The sequence below is a fragment of the Panulirus ornatus genome, chromosome 9 (genome assembly GCF_036320965.1).
Source record: "Panulirus ornatus isolate Po-2019 chromosome 9, ASM3632096v1, whole genome shotgun sequence".
Lineage (NCBI taxonomy): Eukaryota > Metazoa > Arthropoda > Malacostraca > Decapoda > Palinuridae > Panulirus > Panulirus ornatus.
The window spans coordinates 16,869,330-16,895,256 of NC_092232.1; the positions used below are offsets into that span (position 1 = coordinate 16,869,330).

General features: G+C 41.8%; 1 protein-coding gene across 1 annotated transcript in view; it reads right to left on the reverse strand.

Moving 5' to 3' along the window:
• The window catches only part of LOC139750037 (uncharacterized), a 462,839-nt gene that overhangs the window by 434,450 nt on the left and 2,462 nt on the right, over positions 1-25,927 (reverse strand). Inside the window, exon 2 of the mRNA XM_071664374.1 lies at positions 25,363-25,821. Within this exon, the coding sequence (XP_071520475.1) occupies positions 25,363-25,438 (76 nt within the window). The 5' untranslated portion in view covers positions 25,439-25,821. The remainder of the gene's footprint in view (positions 1-25,362; positions 25,822-25,927) is intronic.

Here is a 25,927-nt window from a genome sequence, read left to right on the forward strand (position 1 = left end):
GAACTTTCTTCATTATCTTCTTCCTCTTCTTCATCCTCCTCCTTTATAATTAGCATTATAAAAGACTTGTTCAATGAATTTTCACCTTTCATACGAACCTTTCCCTACTTTTATCCGCCACCTTCCAAGAGAGCTTCCTATCACCCTCAAATTCTTATCAATTTTTCTTCCGAGATCCTAATATGCTCTCCATCTTTATACGACCCTTCTCCTAGCCAGAGCTTCATACTTCTACATCACAGCTTTTCCCAACCTTTCTTTTATTCCTCCACATATAATCTCATCTCATCTTTCCACCACCCTAACCTCTCTACAAATTTAACCTACGTTACGTTCCGCACACCTCTCGGGCAGCCTCCAATTAACGAATCCTAAACAGCCTCCCCATGATCTCAACCCCACCATGAACCGTTTCGGATCCTCTCACATCTTTTCTACCTAATTTCTGGGAGTTTCACGTTTCACCCTTTAATGTATCAGATATTCCACTCCTATCCTTCAAGTTTTAAGCACAGTTTACAATACAACAAAAAGTAATAACTATATTGCATGAAAGAACAATGTACATACCACTTCCGTAGCTACATACTAGTTGGAGAGAGAGAGAGAGAGAGAGAGAGAGAGAGAGAGAGAGAGAGAGAGAGAGAGAGAGAGAGAGAGGAATGGCGGCTAGCCAAGAGAAGGGACCCTGACACAGAGGTAAAGCGTCTGGTAGTCAGGTCGGTCCCCCTCCACCCGAGCCATCAGTGCCTCCCCACTTTATTTTTTACATGTCAAGGACAAAAGTCCTTATATAGGCCAGGCCTCGCACCTCCACCTCACTGTCTCCATCCCCTTTTTTTCTGTTTCTCCTCCCGCCCCCCTTCTGTGGCGTTCTCTTTCCTAAGGTAAAGATGGACGCGGTTGAAAACGATTGATGCAATGAGATGACCCATTCATCTATACTGGATTTTAATGCTATTGCAAAACTGAGGAACTCGTACAGTCTCCGCTGATGCTGGTGTTTTTAAGCCTCGCAAACATATGATAAAAGGTGTTATATAGCAGAGACATGGTAGCGAAAGGAGGAAGGAGAATATTACAAGATACAGATGGTAACAAAAAAGTAGATAGTGGAAGAGGGAATAATACTTTTTAAAAGTTGCAAAGTATTGAGTCAGGGTGGATCAATATCTATACTAAGTCTGACAGGAAGTAAATCATCTAGTCTGAATGAAAATTGTTAGCATGACTGCGTACCAAGATGTATTATAAGAATATATCAAAGTAATTGAAGAGAATTAATTATGTGGAGCAAGGCTTAAAATGAGATTGGTTTATGATGTACAAGGTAATGCGTTAGAAACCTATAATGTGGGTAAGGTGTACAAGGAACCTACACCAAGGCAAAGGTGTATTACAAGCCTATTATGAGTGGAAGGTGTACGAGGAACCTACATGGGTAAGGTGTACAAAGTACCTTCAGTGAAAGCAGTGTGTCCCAAGAACCTACAATGAGTGTAAAGTGTACTAGGCATCTACAATTAAGATAAGGTCAACTTGAAACCTACTATGAGATTAAGATTTACTTGAGTAAGGTCTACTTAGAACCTTCAATGAAGGTAAGGTGTACCAGGAACCTAAAATGAGAAGACGTACTAATAACCTACACAGTGGGTAAGGTGTGAAAGTCAGGTGCGAGAGGGATAGATCAATATAGTAAGTAAACCTCTGCATGAAGGAAAACTTTTAAGAGTGGCAGTAATATCCACTGGCAGAATTAAAGTGGGTTATGCTTTACAGTTAGAGGAGCGAATGAAAGAGTGGAATCCTGGATAAGAGAAGTCATAAAATAGCGTGGATTTGTGAATGTGATATCAATCGCAAGAACATATATCAGGAAAGATCTCTTTTTGGGGGGAGGCAAAATAGATGTAGACATCATTCATGAGCTTAGCAAAAAAACACACGATACGAACCAGTTGTGTAATGCGTTAAGAATTTATGTAGTCGGGATTGGTAGCTTGACGCAGTAAAGGTATCTTGTAAGTAAGGTTTACGTAGAAAGCAAATGGAGATACGAGTTAGTCATTTGGGACCGAGGGTGTGTGTTGAGTGAATTATGACCCTCTTAGTGGCTCAAACATCAGCATGAGTGAGGCTTTAGCAAAAGAACTTTACCTAAGACAATAAACAGGAGAAAAATGCTCAGGATGGGGTAGAGTTTTGTGAGCAAACGACTCTTGTGTTAATTGGCGAGACGAAACGTAAACAGCAGGATCCTAGCATGAAATATGGAGGAGTAGAAAGGGAAGAAAGAAAATTTGCTAAGGAAGAGCAAGATGATGGTCACGGACTCCTGGAGTGAATCAGCGTACGAGATTTAGCGGCGAGGTAGGAAGTTAGCAGTGAAAGGATTAGGCTCTTAATGAAGACAAGAGTGATGGATGAGTGCTAACGAACTTGAATGGGTGATGACAAGCAAGCACCTTGGTGGCTGCCTAATTGGAACATGTGTGTGTGTTAATGGCACAATCTGCTAGAAGAAAAAAAAAAAAAAATTACCAAGTTCATGCTCCATCGATGCCTCACACCGAGGTGTGGGTTTGTTAGAGAGAGAGAGAGAGAGAGAGAGAGAGAGAGAGAGCCTTAAGCGCATGAAGATGTAGTTCTCAAGACTGGCATATATATAGAACAAGACGGACGGGTAGAGAAAAAAAATGCCAATAATGAAGCAAGTAACGGTGAAGGAAGTGACTGTGGAGATGAAGCAATGAGTGCGCTACAAAGCCCATATGCTACAAAGGCGTTGTAGAGGATGACTAGGGGTTGGACAGGATGACCAGGAGAAAGCAAGTCGAACTAACGGAGGGGAAAAAATAAAAGACCGCTCGAATGAATGGGGAAAGGGTGTAAGTATGCATGAAAAGGCATAAGCATGTACAAGCGTCTCACTAATTAAAGAGTTGTGCTTAGGAGAGCGAGCCCTGTCAATCCTATTGGATAGCCGGGAAACATCATACTGGATACAAAAAGACGGACAAACAGACAGTGGTGGTTGTAGTAATGGTAGTGGCAGTTGTAGTAATGGTAGTAGTTGTAATATGGGCGGTAGCGATGGTAGAAACGGTTGTAAAGACTGTCTCCGCTAGTGTTGGTGGGGGCAGAAAAGGCGATGATAGCGAGGTGGCGGGAGAAGCGAGTGGCGTCTGTGGTAATGGCAAGTGGCTAAAAGATGGCGCTAGTGGAGGTGAGTGGTAGGGATGGACGTTAGAGGCGATGGCGTATACAGAACCACAGAGATGATCGTGCTTAAGCTCGACCAGTCATTAAATAACTCAAAGTGACATCACCATACCATTAGAATGTCACCCATCATACACGGAAAAATTAACGAGTTTTCAGAGATTTTTTTTTTTTTTGTTCTAAACGAGCGAGATTTACATATAATCATAAAACTTTTAATGACGCGGTGTGCCAACTTTTCGCTAATAAGAAAGAATAAATAAACCGGGCCTGTGGTAGTGTGCCAAAGACAGGTTCGAGACCCTCGTAAATAAAAATTGACCGACCCATCGCCACATCATCTTGATTAGCAATTACTCTTGAACCGCCTGTTTAACGCCGTCATTACGACATCAAGGCATCATAAAACATGATCTATATTGATCCGTGATTCTCTCTCTCTCTCTCTCTCTCTCTCTCTCTCTCTCTCTCTCTCTCTCGACCTGAAGTTCCATTAATCACGAGTCTCAAGCTTCATGCCACTGGTGTCTGTCCATCCGTCATCCTCAGTTTTCTTCCTACTGGCCTTTTAACAAAGTTTTTTTTTTTCTTTTGTCTTCTTCGTCGTCTTCCCCCCCCCCCCCCCCTCTTTGGTGACCCCCTTCATTATTCTACCAGTGTTTAAGAAAACGACTATTCGAAGTTTGCCGTATCACAACGAACCATCAGAGGCTTGTAACCCACTGCCATGACCTAGTTTGCCGTTATTACCATGAACCATCCATGTCTTGTAACCCACTGCCATGACCTTGTTTGCCGTTATTACCATGAACCATCCATGTCTTGCAACCCACTGCCATGACCTAGTTTGCCCCGAGACCCCCAGTGCCTTCCTTAACCTCACGTGCTCATGTATGACCTCTTATAGCAAAAGACTTCTTACGATCTTCTCCATAAGTCACAGTGTCCCTCAATCCAGTACATACCAGTACCACCCCCACCTGGCTATTTCCCGACGTGGTTAATGATTTACAATCAAACAAGAACTCTCTTCCTCCTCCTCCTCCCTCGTCTTGATCCATCTTGGCCCAGGGCTCCCGTGGTCATAACTTGCCAGAGTCCAGGAACTCTCGTTATGTATTAATCCTCAGGTTTCGCCATTGTCTAACTTACCAAACCATGTCTTAATGACCAGGACTTCTCGGCTCGGGTTCCTCCGCCTCAACCCCAAATCTCCGTCGTTTGGCCCTATAACCTGAGCATCTGTCTGTTATGGACCAAGAGCTATTCCCAGAAATACACAAACGCGCGCTACTCTCTCTCTCTCTCTCTCTCTCTCTCTCTCTCTCTCTCTCTCTCTCTCTCTCTCTCTCTCTCTCAGCCTGCGTCGTCTGGCAGAATGTGGTGGTAACTTTCAACGACATCGAGACACGAACGAATCATTAAAATCTTAACGTTCTTTTACTTGAGAAGGCAGGCGGTAAAACACACAAACAAAAAAACAATCCAAACGCCACTACTTGGATATGATTTTTTTTTCTTCTGTCTCAAAACTGAGTAAGACATATACAGAGAGAGAGAGAGAGAGAGAGAGAGAGAGAGAGAGAGATACATAACGATTATGATGCTAATACAAAAGGATTCCAGCAAATGTCAAACTCTTCGCCTAGACCATAAATAGTAATTCACACACACACACACACTTACACCTGCGCATTAACTGGTAAGTTATAGATAAAACATCGCCTCTTCACCTTGCAACTGGCTGTAACAGCACCCGAAAAACGTTGAACCCCGGATGTCTTATATGAACTCACTTCAAACACTCATTAATCCTTAAACATCCACGTGATCTCTCACTAAAGTGAGGTCACGCCCTGCGCAAACACATCAATATCTCGTTAAAAGCTGAAAGTCAGGCGCTTCTCGACGTATATTTTTTCCCCCCACTTTATAAGAATATCTTTATTCCATCGCTCGCCTCTATCCTCGACTAACTAATCAGACAAGTCGTGTTACTGAACTCCTTTAGCACGTGATGCCATCACCAATCACTCACATCTGTGTATAATCATCCGAAACACAAATATTTTCATTCTTAAGTACGTCGTCTTAAAAACCAGTCTTTAAGCACGGAACTCCACAGGTATATATAGCTCCCGACACAGAAGCAGCACCAAGAAAAACTACTATCAAGAAGGCAGCTACAGAGAACCACAATGGAGAAAAATGAGACTATTTAAGTCATAAATTACAAATGATACCCCCTCCCTGTAGACCACTTCAGGAATCATTACGTGGATGACCGACTTGGTGGAATGAGCGGGTGGATGTTAAAGTTGTGTGTGGATCTATATATATACTGCTGGGCAGCCCTATGGTTCTGTTGATGACCAGATGAGTTACGAGACTGTGCAGCGGGGGTTATTAGGGAATGCAAGTCTGATGAAAGTCCAGTGTGGGTTGTATGGGAAGATCAAACCCTTAAGCACAATGGCACGACCCTTAAGGTCGAGATCACAACGGTAAAGACCCTTAAGGACGACCCTTGAGCACGACGGTAAGATTCGTAAGCGTGATAAAAAGACTCGACTACAATGACGTCACCTCTGACCTGACTCTTTAAACAGTAAGGTCAAAGTCCACGTCATCATACCCCAAGGGATGCATCATCGCGCTCAAGGGTCACACTTTCGTACTTTTATGAAGGGTTAACTCAAGGGTCAGGCAACGTTATGCTCAAAAAACCGAGGATATACTTCGAACCATTGAGGAGCAAAAGTCAAGACGGATAACCAGTCATGACACAGGTACGCCTCAGGTATGTCGGCTACATGAAATGTCGGTCACCGTTACATTCGTAATGTATCACCTCCTTGGGGGTAGAGTCAGCTCCCGTGGACCAGTCCATTCTAAGTCACGTCGAAACTCAACGATACATGTCGATGGCCAACCAAACTGTACTGGCTCTCGGGAAATGGGTGGTGGTTTAGCCTGGTACTACGGATAATAAATCAGGCAATAAAAATTGGGGGCATTAATGACATGTGCCCATAACTCAGTATATCATTAAAGCGAGAGTCATTTTGTGGAATAATATTAATCGTTCACCCTACTTATAGACACGGAAGCACCAACAAATTCTCAGAACACAAGACAACCAAGTGCACAGTTAGCCTTCTGTATAAAGTTACTAACCAATAACTACAGAAGTGTTTGTCAAGGCGAGATGCTTTTCCTACACGTATGTAACGTTTACACTTCTTCTGGAACTCATTTTTCTTAGACTGTTTGGAAAATAGGGACAAAAGTTCTTACGAGAGCATGCAGAATGCTTTGCCATGTACCGTTCCACAAACGGCGAAAGAACGTCATACAATCTGCATCATAATTACGGTAATATTACCATAGGATTCTCATGTTTTTAATGGCAGAAAATGGCTAATTTCTCATCACTTCTTAACAGCCTCACTTCCTTCCATTACATAGCAATCGAGTGTAGAACAAAATTATATAGTTAAAGAAATCCATCTCTTCCGATAGTCTTCGAACCATCCCTCACCATCCACTCTTTCCACCTAGGCTACGACGTAGCCACACTGCTCCAAACTCACTCACTCACTCTCTCTCTCTCTCTCTCTCTCTCTCTCTCTCTCTCTCTCTCTCTCTCTCTCTCTCTCTCTACGTTTTATACACTGCCACACCAGCATCTGTTCCACTAAACTACACAGGCTTCCCCAAACTCGAGTCACGCCACTTCACTTTCCATCCTCCCGTTCACATTATCCGCTAACAGCGGGTAATCTACCATGCAGCGCTCGCTCATTCTGTTAACGGTAAAGCAAGAGAATTACCCAGGTCACAAAGGGTCTCTGTTAGGCTCCCGTGGGGATCGAGTCATTTAAAATGAAATACAGCGGAGTTGATTCACTACATCACCAACTGTGGTTTTCGCCGCTTCTCTTCGCCTCAATATATATATATGACGGTGTTAATTGCCGCTCTCCACACTGTTCCTTCCCATACGTCTCCACGAACTCAAAACCCTACATCATCTACATCCTCGCTTTACCAAGGTCGTCTTCATTTCCGCCATACATCACGAAAAACCACTTTCCCTAACGGCAGTTCTTACTCGCATTTAATTACGAAAATTAATCTCATTTTCTATGCTGTGGTAATTGTGCACTGCCCCATTTGTATTACTATATCAAGGTAGGCTGGACTATGTCTTCATACTAATTCCGTCATACAAAGGAATGCTTGGGAATTCGAATAGCAACACACCATTGGGTCCTTTCGAGGCTACTTGTGATAGGAAAATATATCAAACTCACAGAACAATGCAGTAAAAGTTTTAAGTCAAAATTTTTACGGCCATAGTTATAAATTATGGAAGGTCTCTCTCTCTCTCTCTCTCTCTCTCTCTCTCTCTCTCTCTCTCTCTCTCTCTCTCTCTCTCTCTCTCTCTCTCTCTAACACGGAGCCTTACAGACCAATGTTGTTTTAAGACTGCCAGTTACCTGGTGACAGGAAAGGGGGGCACGACATCAAAGCACATCTAAACATTACGTCTGTCATCCTTCATCACTTTCCTCACTGTGCCAACAACTCGCCAGACCCTTCGAAGCTCCTCTGCGTGTCTGGCATCCATTCGCCGCTACCACCGCTGGAGCTGGAATACGACGATACCTCTGCACCTGAAACTCTACACCTCCCCCTCCCTCGACTCACATGCCAAACTTCATCGACAGATCCTTTTTGAGGATATGGTCACATTATCTTCTACTTCGTATTCAACTTCTTCCGTGAACTCAAGTCAAATTTCATTACAATCTGGGACTACCTCCACCACGTCACTTCTCAATGCCAACGGTGCACCGTCCACACAGATACTATTCACCTTTCACCTCCATTCTGATCGAGTATTCAGTTGCACCTCTGCATCAAAACCCAATGTGCCCCTTGACACTTCACAACATCAAACAAGCACAAGTATATACCATATTCACAGCCTTACTCCAACTCCCTTCCCCCTACAGTCTCCATTCTCGCCCCAAACCCTTTATAAATACACTTCTCTACCTCTTTGACATTTGCCACTACCTCCAGCTCTGTGTAACATCCATACATTCCACTGTCAATGACTGTCACTTCCCTCAAACTATTTTTTCTCAGGTTACACATGTTATAAACGGAAAATTGTTTGACAAATGTTTTCGTAACCATTATTCTTAAGTATATGAGGAACACTATATAGTGCCCTTTCGTCTTACTTCGTAATTATAATCTTTCCTCCTCAGTCGCACTTCTGGGTCGTGTAACTTGCCTCCCGTGCTTCATAAACCAATCGACTGTGATATTTACATTACCATTCTCACCCGTGCATGAAGGCTCGATCATTTAATCTGTCGAAGCCTCTGGTTTACCGTCCCTTATGTTAACTCTCCGAGACAAATCACATTAAGACCTGTGTGAATTATAGATCCCCTACCTTCATTTGGTCCATTTTAGGATTATCATCAAAGTTTGTCATTCTTTTGGCCCTCATTACCTGCTCATATTCACTTTCCCTCGACAACTCTTCTCCTCCTCCGAGAATTCCTCCTCTAGAACATCAATATAGTATTTACAGTTTCCATGCAATCCCAACAATCAACAGGTCTTTTACAGCAAGCCCTCCCCTCCTCTCATCATATACCTGGCTTTCAAAACAAAACTCTTACCTTCTCATCCCTTCTCAATTTTATATTCTACTGGTTCAATCCATTGAATACGACGTCTAGGATAAACCATGGAAAGTTTTGTGGGGCCTGGATGTGGAAAGGGAGCTGTGGTTTCGGTGCATTACACATGACAGCTAGAGACAGTGTGAACGAATGTGGCCTTTGTCTTCTTTTCCTAGCTCTACCTTACGCGTATGCGAGGAAAGGGGGGGTGCCATTTCGTGTGTGGCGAGGTGGCGGCGAGAATGGATGAATGCAGCAAGTATAAATATGTACAAGTGTGTATATATGTCTGTGTATGTATATGTATCTATACGTTGAAATGTATAGGTATGTATATGTGCGTCTGGACGTGTATGTATATACAGGTATATGTGGGTAGGATGGGTCATTCTTTCGTCTGTTTCCCTGCGCTACCTCGCTAACGCGGGAGACAGCGACAAAGTATAATAAATGAATAAAAATAAATCTGTTGTTGTGTCCCGCTTCACAGATCCCTTCTCCCCTTGCAACATTAACTACTGCATATCTGTAATGGTTCTTTCCATCTCCTCGATCCGCTATGTCATTCACTCCTTCCCTATATCACTCACTATCACCACCTCTCCTACACTGGGCGAACCTGTACCTACACATTCATTTACCAATCTTCATGCTGCAGTACAGGTCCAGCTCGTCTTTAAACTGGACGCTTCTTAACGCACTTGTTATTCTTCCTCATGTTAGATACGATCAACAATGACCTCATAAGGGTCCATTCCATTTACGACACATCCTAGCCTAAGCCAGGTACCCAATTTACCGACCATCCCCCGGGGTAGGATTAACAGCAGGGTTCACTGCGGACAGATTGCCCTCACCAGGATTCGAACTTATGCGCTCGACCCTGGACGGCCCGTGAATGCGTCACGGTCAGGAACGCTCACTACTACAGCAAGGACGTCTTTACTAATGTTTTAAACCAGTTGGGGAGAGAGCTCCACGCTCTTGGGGGCCGCATCTCTAAAATTCTACGTATGACATGGAGGTTTTGCAATGAGGCAGGACTACCGCGTAGCGCTCCCCGCAAGAAAATTTTGGACGAAGAAAAATAGTGTTATGACGAGTAGTGTGACAAGTATTATGCGCAAGATGGATAGTGTGTGTGTGTAAACTGTATGACAGTACTCCTTGTGTGTGTGTGTGTGTGTGTAGACTGTATGACAGGAATCCTTGTGTGTGTGTGTAGACTGTATGACGAATCATTGTGTGTGTGTGTGTGTGTGTGTGTGTGTGTGTGTGTAATGCAGAAAGAAAAGACTACTTTGGTCCAGAAAGGGAAACGAGAGCCACTGTAGTGCTGGCTTACTGCACTGATGTCATTAACCTTCCAGTACCCAGGCAGGTTGTGCCTCAGTGGTCGGTGGTTTGCCTGCAATCTACAACCTGTGTGTGTGTGTGTGTGTGTGTGTGTGTGTTCTTTAAATAGCATGTAGCCTGTACACTAGTGTCTTAACTGTTTACAGACAGTACTTTGACGAGACACACCATCATCTAAGGGGCAATTATAACAAAAAGGTTAAAGTATATCTGACTTTCGTGCAGCTTACGACCTTCCTAGTTCGACACAGGCTCGGTGTTTACAATTCGACAGATGACCCCTGCGCGTCGGGTCACAAGGGTGGAAAGGAGGGGGTTTGGGTTGAGGGGCTTGGACGAGTCATCCTGGTGACCTTTCGAGAATAAGGTCACGGGGAAGGAAGTGACTACTGATGTGCTGGTATCTGTACGTGGCAATAAAGGAAAATCAAGACCATTATCAACAGTAAATGCTCTGAATGTTTGTGGTCCGCACGAGAGAAGGCAAGACGAATGAACCGGAGGAATGGAGGCGATAGCATCGTGAGAGGCTAAATTGAAAGGCTATGGCGATAGAAATGATAAATGGTTTCTCCTTTGGTCGATGGCAGAGGAGCAGGGAGGGAAGGTCGGGGTTATACAGAGGGCAGCTGAGGTTTTAATAGCCTCGTCCAGTGTGTGAGAGACAATGAAGGAGACAATGTGGGTCAGGCTGTGACTGTGTTGGGTGCCTGCAAAGGAAAATGACAAGGGGAAGAAAGCGATTAAAAAAAAAAAAAAATTTTTCCTTCTTTCGGACTTTACGGATGAAGTTGCTAAGAGATTCTGAGGCAAATGGAGAGACGAGAGTCGTAAATACAAGGAGCTGGTGATAACACTGAAGGTAATCGTTGTCGGCAAGTGGGGAAAACGACGTGACGAAAGGAAATGGGCGCGGAGTCAATGTCCGACTTGTGTTCTTAAAATACTCGCGTCAAAGCAAAATATAAACTTCCAGATATAAACCTGCTCGTTCAATCACTATAATGCTCAAGGTGGGGGAACCACCTTTAAGAAAATGGCACTATAAACCTTGACGTAACCTGCAGTTTCCAGCGTGTATATATATATATATATATATATATATATATATATATATATATTGCAGTGCTGTCTCAGCATCATGTAACCCTTATAAACACAAAAGGAGTGTTACATTATTTTCTGAAGATATTTAATACGGTGCACAATTCCTAACAAATCTATCAAATTCCTTAACCTGTTAAACCAACACTTCTTGTGATGTTTTATTAACTAGCAAAGGGACGCACTGAAGTTTCCTTTCTACTCTTAGTGTACTGGGATAGAGAGCCAATCTCACCGGGAACCACTCATCCTCCTCTCTTCCCACTCGCACCTGATAAAATCTGATTGCATTAACTTTCTATTTTATCGCATATATCGGTAAACCTTCCATAACACATTATGTCAACCATATCATAAACCCTATCATACGCCTTTTCCATATCCATGAATGCCACATAAAGGTCAAAATCTTTCCCAAAGTATTTCCGATTCACATTCTTCAAAGCTAACACCTGGTCGACACATCCTCTGTCTCTCATGAAACCACATTGCTCCTCCCTTATCAGATGTTCTGCACACGACACTATCTCGGTCATCAACACTGCTAAAAATTAATAGTAATCATCACGAGGGAGGGTCAACACTAGCATGTATCATTAATATGACATTATCATCCATTCGCAAACTTGACTGCAATTCTATCAACTTTCAAACCTACCTTTCTGTAGATGCAGACCTAAATTTTTCCCCTACTTGTGATTAAATAAAATATAAATCGTTTTTTACCCAAGCTTCCAAAAAATCGACCCAAATTCCGAAGTCTTGCACCAAACTTTGTTACCCACCCTCGTTTGTACCCGGGTGTTACATGCGCACGTACCCACTTCATGTGCATATACACTTCGTACCCTCTGCTCCTCCTCCTCCTCCCTCAGTAACTGAACTCGTGGTACACATCAACTGGTGCCCTACTCAAGCAACAGACCAAAATGCGATACCAATTCATAACTCGCAAAGGCGATCCACTCAAGATATACCACCGTCAATATCGTTAGTAATTTCTTATCTCTTGGAAAAGGTTTTCGTCACAAGTGACGCTACGACACTTCAGGAAGAGGAGGAGGAGGAAGGGAGACCCATGGGTGAGGGAGGGAGGCACTAATGTGAGGTAAACGTTTGCCTTACGCCTTCAAGTGTCTCTTATCCGTGTCATGGATATCACTACCAGTCATCGACTTCTGATTTAAGTGACGCTCTTATCTGTGGTAATTTAGATCAGGGGTAGGAGGATTCAGGCAATATACGTCCAGGTGTGATCTAACATGTAATAAAACACTAGTGATTAAACAGCAGTAATCAGAGATAATAATCTACGAGCCTTACTTGGTCACAGTGAGGTTTCTGAAATTATCCAGCGAACGCATATGAAGATATATACATACAGAGGACATCGCATACATAAACACATATGCAGATGAACTTTCATACACACAAACATCCACTTAAGTGATGAGACCCAACTAGTGCAAACCCACCCACTCTCTCTCTCTCTCTCTCTCTCTCTCTCTCTCTCTCTCTCTCTATATATATATATATATATATATATATATATATATATATATATATATATATATTATCCCTGGGGATAGGGGATTAAGAATACTTCCCACGTATTCCCTGCGTGTCGTAGAAGGCGACTAAAAGGGGAGGGAGCGGGGGGCTGGAAATCCTCCCCTCTCGGTTTTTTTTTAATTTTCCAAAAGAAGGAACAGAGAAGGGGGCCAGGTGAGGATATTCCCTCAAAGGCCCAGTCCTCTGTTCTTAACGCTACCTCGCTAATGCGGGAAATGGCGAACAGTTTGAAATAAAGAAAAAATATATATATATATATATATAGGGACCCATTGGTCTGTTGATGTTTGAATTCCTTTGTTAACTGTACAAATAGCTCTTTTATGGGACTCCCTCAGCTTCGATGCTGCACCCAAGGGAGGAAACAGGGTATAATTGGCTCCTTTGGTGCGTGAAGGTTTCTTTATGACCCTGTAGTTTTTTTTCTTTCAGTCGGCTGACGATGGTATTGCCAATTTCAAGGCGCCTACTCGCTCACGCTATTACCAGCTTCTGGCGGACTACGCTACTTCTAACACATATGTATACAAACATTCAAAGCCACACCCGCCAATTCCTTACACAAGTCAAAAACCTAACATTATTGCTCTTAAACCCACACAAGTTTGAAGACAGGCATACACAAACAATCGCGTTCAAGAAATCACACACAAAGTTTTACAGTATCTTCATATCACCAAGGTTGTGGATGGATGGAAGTGGTTACTTGATGAAATTCAACATTACTGGTAGTAAAAGAAAAAAAAAAAAAAAGGCAAGCGAGAAACTTCGAGATGGTGCCGGCTACCAGTATATAATACCAAATCTCCGTACAATATAAATACGAGTGAAACATTACAATAGAGTATAAAACTTCCATCCCAACAGTACAAAGTTTAACAGTGCAGTACAGAGTGAAACTCCAGCTGCCCTACAGTAACAATAAGTATCGGTAATTATAAACATGTAACGACACATTCACACACACACACACACGTGCCTGTATAGCTACAACAAACACACAAACCACCCGGTCAAAAATAAGCATCCATAACCATGACCACAGAGGATATAACAAAGGGGGACTTTGCCCGCCTACCCCAAGAGCGGTCTGTCGACCCTCAGGCAGCAGCAGCAGAAGCGGGAGTGATGGCGGCACATGGGTAGAAATAGCTGCCTCCCACGCACCCCCGGGGGCTCCCGTTCTCCCACCCAAAACCAAAACATCATTCATCACCACCACCCCTTTCGCTCCCCCCCCCCCCCCCTGCCATCCATCCGTGCAACAAACAAGTCGTTTCCCACGGCCACAGACAAACAAACGAAACCTTTTTAACACCTCTTAATCCTCCTCCTCTTCTTTCCCTTCCACTTCCTTATCTTCCAATTTCTCCTCAGTTCAAACACAAACTCCCCTCTAGACTAACTACCACCTCTTCGTCTTCCCTTTCCTCCTCCTTTTCGTTAGTCATGCCATGCAACAAACACAGCCTTATTCTAATCTTGCAAGTACATACATAAACACATTACCAACTACAAAGGAATATCCCAACCTCCCAAACACATTTACTACAAAAGAATATTTTAACCTTCCTCCCTCTTCAAGTACGTCAAACATGAAACTCTCATACATACCACCGTGGCGTTCGGCAGAGAACTTAAGCCAAGTGAAAGTCCTCTCCGTAAACAATATTCCTAACAAAACTTAAAAGGTCTACACTGCGGTTACTAAAACCCCCTGCTAGAGCAAATACTGTAAACCAATGGATCTAAAAGACATGTCTGGTACCCTTGCTAATATCCTGCTTCCCGTTACAATAACTACCCTTCTGGCTAGATGAAATAGAGACAAACCCATTCCTTCCCTCCCCATATACCATCACAGATAAGAAGGTGCAACAACCCTTCCTTCCAAGGATTCTAAGAATACTGAAAACTTCGCTCCTTTATCCGTATCACAGTCCTGAATACCACCTTCGTTGGTTAGGAAATACGAGCAAACCATTGCTAACTGTTCCATAAAACTTTCATTTTCTATACATTACGACTTTAGTATACTGATTCTCTCTCTCTCTCTCTCTCTCTCTCTCTCTCTCTCTCTCTCTCTCTCTCTCTCTCTCTCTCTCTCTCTCTCCTTACCCCCACACGGTCCACGGGAGACACGATACGTTGCGAAATCCTTGATGAATATTTCTGTTTAGGGGGGACTCAACGACGCCTCTTGTTCGCACAGGATAGCTTTTCCTCCACACGATTTCTATTGTTTTCCACCAAGAGCATTCTTAACGCTATTCCTTTTATGTTCTTTACATTCGTTTCCGTAAACTATCTCGTTTTCCCCACTTCTTAATGTTCCTCCCTTTTGTATTCATCTCCCCTCTATGCATGCTTTCTGTGAACTACTACCTCGCTCTCCATTTCTTAATGTTCTTCTCTCTGTATTCCTTACTTTTCCCAAAATATTTTCCTCATTCTTCCTCGCCTAACGTGTTCTAAGAAATATATCAATTTTGTTCATCCCTCCCTCTGACTTCCGCGCTTCCCAAGTAGTCCACTTTACGTGCCATATACATTTTTTTTTACTTTGGTTACACTCAACAGCACATCACAAAATGCTATTCAATTTTTACGTCTCTCTCTTATTACTTCGTTCCAGTACTTCCGTGAATCCTTACCCCCTCACTCGTCCGTCAGTGTGAGCAATATTTCAGTGTTTCTCAGACGATCTTACTCTTTTCCACCAAACATTCATTTCCTGCAATGTGGGCAAGCTAACGAACCTTAAAATGGACGGAATAACAAGAAGTATCCTCCTCATCCTGGAGAGGTACAGGAATAGGACAGACTTATGATGTACAAAGGATAATGGAATTCCTTCGTATGCGAGCGGCAAAGAGGATTTGAAGTAGGAAGACTTTTTCGCCGATGCGAGAAAATCCGGTCGAGACGTTCGATTTTTGCGCCAAAAAAAAAATATATATATATAAATCTAAAAATCTACAGAAAACGGGCACTATACTGCGTTTATGGATATTATAAAAGGCGTATATCATACACACTTCAGAAAAATCCAGAAAGCTTCCTCAGAAAATCATTTAATAAGTTCTTATACAGATCCAGTGGCCTAAAAAAAAAAAAAAAAGTGAAAGACGTCATTATAATCAAGTCACCAAAGTGGCTGAATAAATACCTATTGATAGTGGCAATACCCGAGCTGGCAAGCCGTACTGTACGGTAGAGATGCAACGTAGTCAAGAGTGACAAATATTCACGGTAAAAACATTTCGCTGGGATGAAGTTGGAGCAACATGATTCATCTGCCTCAAAAAGATGAAGAGTCCAAGCTTATGTAAGCTTAATCTGACTGTGTTAGTAAACCTGGAAAAATGGAGAGACCCAACGGTTATCCAGCAATGTGGAGGATGGAAGAGCGCGCGTCGCGGGAGCTCCGACGGACTGGTGGGGTAGAAGCTAGGCTACGCGATGAACAACTTTTTCCCCAAATCTTTAAATATAAATCCTTAACGTCTCTAGATCATGGGGCAATGCGATTTCACTAGATATCAAATGACATCGTATGATGAGATAACAAAAACGCAGGATACACATACGTGAAGAAATCGTTAAGAATATCTCCATGAAAGAAAGGTGAAACCGAATAGTCTGGCTACAAGACAACACATGCCAGATGAAAGGCTTATCATAGTATTTCTGACCACAGAGAAGACTTGAAGGATTTAGCAAATGCACTGTGTGCAGGGCTAGCGGTATTTTTAGAAGTAAAACCAGAAGGCAGATTTCTGATTTTCCTTTTCGGAAGAGACCCCTTGAATTGAGGAGATGCATTGGGAATGGGAGATAAAGATCTAAAGTATAATAACCTGTCCTTCTTTACGTTAAATGGATATGCATTCAATAGCCTGCATGGCAATTGGCACTCACTCCATGCATCTTGAGTGGGATGGATCATACATATATGAACACAAATACATAATAGAAATACGCACTGTAAAAATAGTGTGTGTGTGTGTCAGTTCACACAGACAACTAATGACAGACAAACATGGGCACCTATGACTGCCTGCTCCACATGCCAATTTTCCATTCGGGTGATATTTTCCATGCGAGCATTTTTGTATGACTGGCACACACAACACCAAGTCATTCACCACTACGTGTCTGCATTGTCTCCCATGAATTCTTATTTTTCTAATGTTTCCAGAGCCTCTCCAGGAGGTCTGGAATATATCCCAGACATGTTCCTACTGGAGCATCTCATGATGCTTCTGCAATGTACATGTGAGGTCACGAATATTTTGCAACGCGCTCGAAATGTCTTTTGGGAGCTTATTCAAAGTATCAGATCACTCGTCCCTACGGAGTTTCTTACACATACGCTATCATATATATACATATCTATACATTATATTCATACATATTCGCCATTTCCTGCGTTAGCGAGGTAGCGTCAAGAACAGTGGACAAAACCATAGAGGGGAATATCCTCACCCAGCCCCCTTTTCTGTTCCTTCTTTTGGAAAATTAAAAATGGCGTCCTAGCTACGTCTTTCGTTTTATATCAACTGACATATTTCTCCCCTGTGTCTCCCCTGATGATGTGATAATTACACTAAAGTGCACTTGGCAACTTATCGCGTTTCATTTTCCCCGTGGACTCTTAGGAATATACTTGATCACGCGCAAAATTGTGATCCTTTGCAATATAATAGGGGATAGGGGATTAAGAATACTTCCCACGTATTCCCTGCGTGTCGTAGAAGGCGACTAAAAGGGGAGGGAGCGGGGGGCTGGAAATCCTCCCCTCTCGTTTTTTTTTTTTTTTTTTTTTTTTTTTTTCAAAAGAAGGAACAGAGAATTGGGCCAGGTGAGGGTATTCCCTCAAAGGCCCAGTCCTCTGTTCTTAACGCTACCTCGCTAATGCGGGAAATGGCGAATAGTTTGAAAGAAAAAGAAAGATATATATATATATACAATCGCAGTTGTGCGTAAAAGAACAAGCTAGCAATCGTATCTAATCGATCACCCACCTTAATGGGTACAGCCCCCATATCAACGGTCCTTCATGCTATAACCCGAACCCATTAAGTGAGAATTTATAGATAGCAAGGGACCAGACTATGACAGGAGAGGTATTCCTGAAGAGTCATATCTGATGGGCAATACTACTACTAACAGTGCAGATGAACAGGGAAGAGACGCTTGAGTTTGCTACTTTCCACTCCACGTTCATACCTGTGTATAAACCACGAGTTTAACAATTTATCTTTCCTTATCATCCACAGACGGTTTAGGAGCGATTACAGTCTCATGAAAGTGCGACATGATATATCTACAGTTAAACCATAGAGCAATTTCACTTTGCTACACTTGAAATACTGATAATCATTCGCCATGTTCCATTGCAAAATATAAAAACTAGATAGATGAAGATGCGTTACTTGTGCTGGCGTGTTCTTGGTGGTGAATCTACCTGTACCTTATCCTTGTTATATCCTCGCTGCGCTCGACGCTGCTACATAACCCAGATCAAACGTCTTGGTCAGGCACTCGGACCTCCTTCGTTCACTTACTCACCATCGATCTCCACAACTGCCCACATGCCTATCGGAAATTGCAGCGTCTCGATGACACCAAGAAAGTCTGGCAATGACAAACTTACGAGTATAGATTAATCGTTGGACTAACGTTAAGACAAAGGCCCTCGTATTCAGTCTCCATACGACAATGAGAGAAAAACAGTCATTGTGGAGGCTCTGTCACAGGCTGGGGAAGGAGGAGTCTTTTGAACGCATTAGAAACAATCATTTCATATTTAAACGAAAATTTCGGATCTATGATTTTTTTTACCTGCCAGGTGTCCTTGACATCTGCCACCAGACCTTCTCTACTATAAAACACTCGTGTTTGAAAAAAGAAAAACGACAACCCAAATCAACATATAAATATACAAGGCGTACATAATCATTATAACCCATACAGGGAATAATAAATACATCTACAAAAATGTAATTCATACTCTTTACAGATGGTTCTACATTGTACATAAATACATTTTCATGCAATATAGAAGAGAGCCAAGATCATGCACAAGACGGATGCTACCACACAACTTTGACAAGGGCCTCCCTGGAGAATGTTAGGAATTGTGCTACACCACTAAACTCCTTGTCTTGCACCGCTTATGTTAAATTTCAAAGCTTTCTGGTTTTCTATCAGGAAATTCTCCTGCTTTTGGCACTTGACGTAGAGAGCTAATGTGAATATATCAGAGGTTCTAGATTGCGGGAAATAGTTTCCTAAGGAATTTAAAAAATGGCAAATGCTTGATCTTCCGGAGGAATGAGGAAGACCACCCAACAAAGACACATTCCTCTATGCCCCTAGGGTAACTATGATAGAATTTCCTGATGGATATCATTGTTGCTTACACGCAGCTCCTCCAACCATATGTGATAGAAGTTAAAATTCATGCAAGAACTACAGGCAAATCAGCTCTTCCGTACAACATGGAAACTACGTGGTTGACCCATGGTCGTGGCAATTCTAAAGAGTTTCCGAAGGTGAAGAGCTTTATCATGGAGGGGGGTTATTAAGAGAACCATCAGAAAACAAATTTGCTGAAAACTGCATTTTCCATAAAGTGGGTTTGGAAAATGATGAGAATCTATTAGAGTTATTGAAGCTGGTAAAACGTTTTCAGAGTGAAAAGGACGAATTCATGACAAGTGATGGAATGATTATAAGAAGTATAGAGTATACAGGATGAGGATGGTGTATAGAGTTCCTGTGGATGTGTCATGTCTTGACGTATGAGTCATGATGGGTATGTCAAGTAGAAATACAGATAAAGGCAGCAAATTTTCGACAGGATAAAAGAAAAACGAGATGTTGCATGCAGATGTTTGTGTTAGCGGTGGAAACAAAGGAAGCTGCATTATATTGTGAGGGAATGAGAATGTTTGACCTGAGAGATGAAAGCGAATGTCAAAAAATAGCAACGTTTTGAAAAAAGGAATCTTAAAGCGAGACTTTGTTGTTACTTGAGAAAGGGAAGAAAAAAGTTCAAAGTCTAATTTATGAAGAATAATCTTTCATAGGATCAAGGACTAGAGATACGAGATATCTAAAGTGCTGGAAAGCACGTAAGCTTAGAGCAATCGTGGGAAGGATTTCATGACATATATGCAAATATGGTGGTGTTTGTTACGGGATATAATTCATCAACACCGCGTACAAGGAAAAGCGATTTGCAAATTGTGAAGATGGATGTCCTCAGCCTGGGTCGTGCTTTAAGACAAAGGAAAACACGGACAGAAATGAAGGCGTCAAATACGAATAGAAGATACAGAAATTGGCCGTTACCGGTGATGGAAAATTAGTGGCGGGATAATACAACAGTGCAGAAGAGATGTGTTGATTAGAGGAAGGACAAGAGATGCAAGTACTTACGAGTATTTATAACATTTTGCCAAAAATGTAGAGCGAACACGTAGCACTCACCGCTGAGAAAATACAGATTTACGAAGAACGAACTGTGCAAGTTATATAATGGCTGTCGTCAAGCGTTAAGCATAAGTTGGAAAGACTGTCTTTTTGAGGGCTAAATGCCAGCAGCCCACAAGTTGGTACGACAGGATGACAGCACCATGGGCCAAAGGAGTGAATAAAACTTGACAGCAACTGAAGTGCAGACTCGCAACAAAGCAGTAAACTAAATGCACACTTACCAAGCCTTTCGATAACAAAATAAGCAAACAAAATATTATGCAGGCCAGACAACTAAAAGGCATAAAACGATGAAAAAACAGTAGAAGGCAGAGACAAAACGAGAGAGAGAGAGAGAGAGAGAGAGAGAGAGAGAGAGAGAGAGAGAGAGAGAGAGAGAGAGAGAAATAACATTAAGACGCCGTAAGAGCCAATAAATACAACATTCATGCCATTAAACCATAAAGTGAAGGAGTATCGGCCAGGCTAGGTCGTCTGGGGAACTGTGACGATGCATCTTTAATACACCTTGGAAGCCAAGACAATGGAAGGAGGAAACTAAAGGTTCTCTCTTTAGAGTATCTACGAAACGAGTTTGTGTTACGGGTTACGGTTCTTAAAGAGCGAAAACCGTCGGTAAGACCTTGAAACGAACCCAAGGTCTAGTATATAAACAGCAGTTTTCAGCTTGCAAACCCGAGGATCTGTGACGTTATGTTCATTCCATATATTAGTGATGCTTCAGCTGCACATAATTGATTACACACACTTTTATTACATAAGTTTCCGCTAGCTTCATACCTGCGATTGGCAAGTCCGTTCGGTGCGCTCCGAATCGTACTAAACTATGTGAATTTCTCATATCTTAAGACATGAACACTTTTGACACACGTGAAGATGTACCAACTGGAGGTACATATGGCAGCCTAACTTACGTCATCACTCAACTCTTCACAAGACTAAGTAAATCACATCTGACAAAATCTATGCGCCAGTCTCCATTACAAGCTTATAATGAGCGCTTTAAACTATTCTTAGATAAGGCTGGTGCGTATGCCACTAGAATTAACGTTCCACTTGCTACCCATCAGTCTGATCATTTTCCTAACCCGTAATATATATATCTAACCATTTATCTCAAGATTGGCATTTCTATTAGCGTAATATAGTATAGATTTTTACGAAATAAGGTAGGCTATGAAGACTGGTGGTATCAACACGATGTTTCAACAGGAGTGAGGAGGGGAAAGAAAATGGTAATGATCGGCAAAATGTTCAGATCATACATATATTAGGCCAGTTACAATGTAGCACTCGAGCCGAGAAAGCAAAGAACTAAGAGAGTACAACCAAAGAAAGGTAAAGAAAATGGTGCCAGAATTAAGACAATCTTATTACAGTACAATATTATAAATTTCAAAACCAATGGAAAAGAAAGTCATTGGCGATTCATCTTTATTCTTTCTTGCCTATTTAATGTTGTCGACCGTGAACAGTTAGTTCTTCAGCAGATGTAAAAAATGGAACAACGGGAAACTAATCACGTAAAACACATGCTGGAAAAGAAAAGACGTAAAATAATGTGAAGAGCAGTGGATGAAAGGAATAACATAACACTACGAATGCTTACAACATGCAAAGTTTTAAAACAGAAGTTGTATAATTACCCGAAGATCTGAAAATACGAATTCTGGTTTTACGCAAGACGTCCTTCCAAAGGCTCCTTATTTCCAGGACAATGTGGACTCCTCCGGAATGAGTAGCTCTTTGACCAGACTACGTACTCCCAATGATGATAAAACCTCGTCGAAGTCGACTTTTCACTTGCGGCGCAACCTCATGCAAACAGTCGGGTTATATATATTCTTTTTCTTTTCTTTCAAACTATTCGCCATTTCCCGCATTAGCGAGGTAGCGTTAAGAACAGAGGACTGAGCCTTTGAGGGACTACCCTCACCTGGCCTAATTCTCTGTTCCTTCTTTTGGAAAATTAAAAAAAAAACGAGAGGGGAGGATTTCCAGCCCCCCGCTCCCTCCCCTTTTAGTCGCCTTCTACGACACGCAGGGAATACGTGGGAAGTATTCTTGCTCCCCTATCCCCAGGGATAGACAGCGTCTCCTGGAAGCTTGTCTGTGTAATCGTGGCCTTGACCCAATGCTAGCCGTACACATATATGCTATATACGGCTAGCATATATATATATATATATATATATATATATATATATATATATATATATATATATATATATACACACACACACACACGAACTAGGCCACACAAGCAGCAGAAATATAGTAATACCAAAATTAACAACATAACTGCCGAGAATACATCAGTCATTAAACTACTTGAGGAAGGTTAGAAAAAAAAAATAATGTGTCAACGACTTTTCAACATTATTCATCATTATATAACCTTATGGCCTTGACAGGATGGTGGCCTAACTGTCGGTGTAAACAGAAGCAGGAAGTCACGATTTTTTCCCCAAAAATAAAGGTTAAGAGAATCTGTCTAGGAAGCCATCACCTGCCAGGCTCTCACTGAGGGTTTAAAGTGGTCGGCCAGACACATTAACGTCCAATATAAGAGAGAAATCTGCCTTTAAAGAAAACGTGTCATTCCAAACATCAGCTACATCGTAGTTCTGTATTTTGTGTTCCTTTATGGGTTGAAATTCATTTTTCTTTTTTGTGGTTCCTTCCTCAGATAACCGGTGTTAAGTCTATATATAGCACAAACTAGGACACTACGATTTAACAGTCAATATGATGTACAAGATACGATTACAAACTTTATATAACCTAAAGTAACAAAAGACACTCACTCATGTATTCTATGAAATTCATCTTACCGGGATTTGGGTTTACAACATTACGCTACACGGTATCTATCTGAAAGCACTGTACAGTCTTGTAAATCAATTTTCTAGAGAAGGAAGTATAGAAAAAAAAATAGTTTTATAAAAATGTATAAAATTCATCGTAACTAAAAAATCACTAAATGCCATCCAACAGTGCACACGACTGTACAGTCGTGTGCTTAAATTTTCTACAAAATACTATGACAAATATAAAACTTTAAAAAGTATATAATTCATGTTAAAGTCTTTAAAAAAGTCATTAACTGCCTATGAATACAGTGTTCTAGTGAAGGACATACTGACTAAGACGATTTGAAGGTAAATGCCGATATAGTGTCTGAGCGGGACTTTGGCAGCAGATCGAAGGCAGATGTGCCTGACTGATAATGGATCTACGAGAGAATCTAAGGCTGAGGCTCACAGTCCCTCGGTATGTTACATTTCCAGTTTTATATTAGCCGGCCTGGGAAACATACGAGTGTCCCCACACACACACAATGGTTCAATAATGTTCATAAATAAATCATTCAATCGTAAAATCTTTACTTTTTACATGGAGGCTAGGCGTCAACGATTTCAGTCTTGTACAATGAATGAACGTAGCTACTATTGTGGTTTGGTAATGACGATCGAACATAAACTGTGGTGAATAGAATAGAGTTGTAAACCAACAGCAGTATAGTAAACAAGGCGACTTGTCTTTGTTAATAAAATACACAGGGCCATTTATATTTTATCCTAGATATCAATCTGCCAGGCTGTACGACCTTGCTGCACTAAACAAAATAAAATTTTCAAGATGCATCGTGATATATTATTGAAATTTTTAAAGAAATAAGTTGTGAAAACCTAGTGGCGAAGCAAGAGCATTTGTGATACGAAAGGCTCCGGAGGCACAGTTCGAACAATGCCCATCAGACAATACAATGGCCAACGTACACAACAAACAACAGAGTTCCAACACCTTTCCTGAGGTACTCCATGATTAATCTCATGACCACGAAACAAAACTAAAGAAACCGTTATGAATAACCTTTTCGAAAATCTAGAAATATAACAATTTAAGATCAATACAGTAGTCTGTTCTCGAGAACACTAAGATTACAGTAGTCTGTTCTCGAGAACACAGCACGATGAACAGTACGGTCTCTGAATGTATACAATCCTAGAGCCAACTAGGCTCTGACAAACATAGGGTAGTTCTTATGGTAATAAATCAGAGGGTAATACTAAATTCTTTTCAAGAAACCTATTAAGTACTGGAAGATGATAAATCGGTAGTTAAGCACAAATTAGGGACTTATCGTTATAGTCTTCCAAAGGAGCTACCTTGTCAGTTTTTATTTGCTTTAGAAATATATCCTGGTAGGTGTAACTTACAAAAAAAAAAAAAATCGGTCAAAAGAGGTGTGTGTGTGTGTGTGTGTGTACATAATTACTTGTGCTGTACGTGGAGAGTTTTACGTAAAAACTCGGTGGCTCCATTGCACTTGTGGGGATCCCCATTTCACTTTCTGTGCACGCGCGCGCGCGTGTACGTGTAATCAATGATTTATCTTTAGTCCATCAAATCTCTTATCCAAACTTTTGTAAATTTGATTCCATTAATACACAGCAATAAAGCAAACCACATTACAAGACCTCCAAAGAGTTTATAATCATCAAAGTTGTATACACATGAATTTTTGACGCGTGCACATCAAGAACTTCATGCATGTCTTCTTACAGAGCAAAAATCCACAGCTTGGACTACATCAGGAAAAGCATGCATTACCAGAGTGTGAAGTATAACGGAACAACACAGACTTAGTAAAGCTTCCATAGAAGCCTCAAACGGGATCGTACAAACATCTATCCCATGATTAAGAATAATATCTACAGAAGTCATTCATAAACATCCCTGAGACATGATTTTCACATATATTAGCGAACAGAGACCATGAACCATCCATCGAAGACAGAGTATCCAAGACAGTAAAAGATATAAGGGCTAACATTCATTCATCTGGTAGAGCAGCGAAAACAAGAGCCAGAACTGGTCAACTTACTTGGGCCATCGAAGCGCCGGATGATGGTGTCGATGAAAAGATTTTGGGGGGCAACGTGGCCCCTTCGGATGGGCATGGCGACTGCAGGGTGTGGGGGGGTGTCGAGGGCGTGACGGCGCCCTTGACGTTCGTCACCTTCTTTGCCACTACCCCTGAAGCCACGCCTCTCTACAATCCTGTCCTGGGAGTGACTCTTCCTCCTGACGCGCCATCACCACAACCTCGTCAATTAGGAACGAGACATTCGCCACCATCACAGGTTAGTTCTTATTGGTTCAGTTACAGTTCACTTGGGATCATTAGTTACCTCTCCGACGCGTCTGACAGTTTATATGCAGTAGTGAGAATCCTGATCCAGCCTGATGGTGTCACTAGCACTGACAACGGTTCAGTTTACTAAACACACTCGCAGACACCAGTCACACTGCTGGCAAAAGTATACGCTTTTTCAACATCAACCTGTGGACATCAAAATATGACTTTCCCTCAAATTCTAATTTCCAATTTGGAGAATATTTATATAAATAATTTTCCATTTCCCTAATGAGCAGACACCCTTTTTATG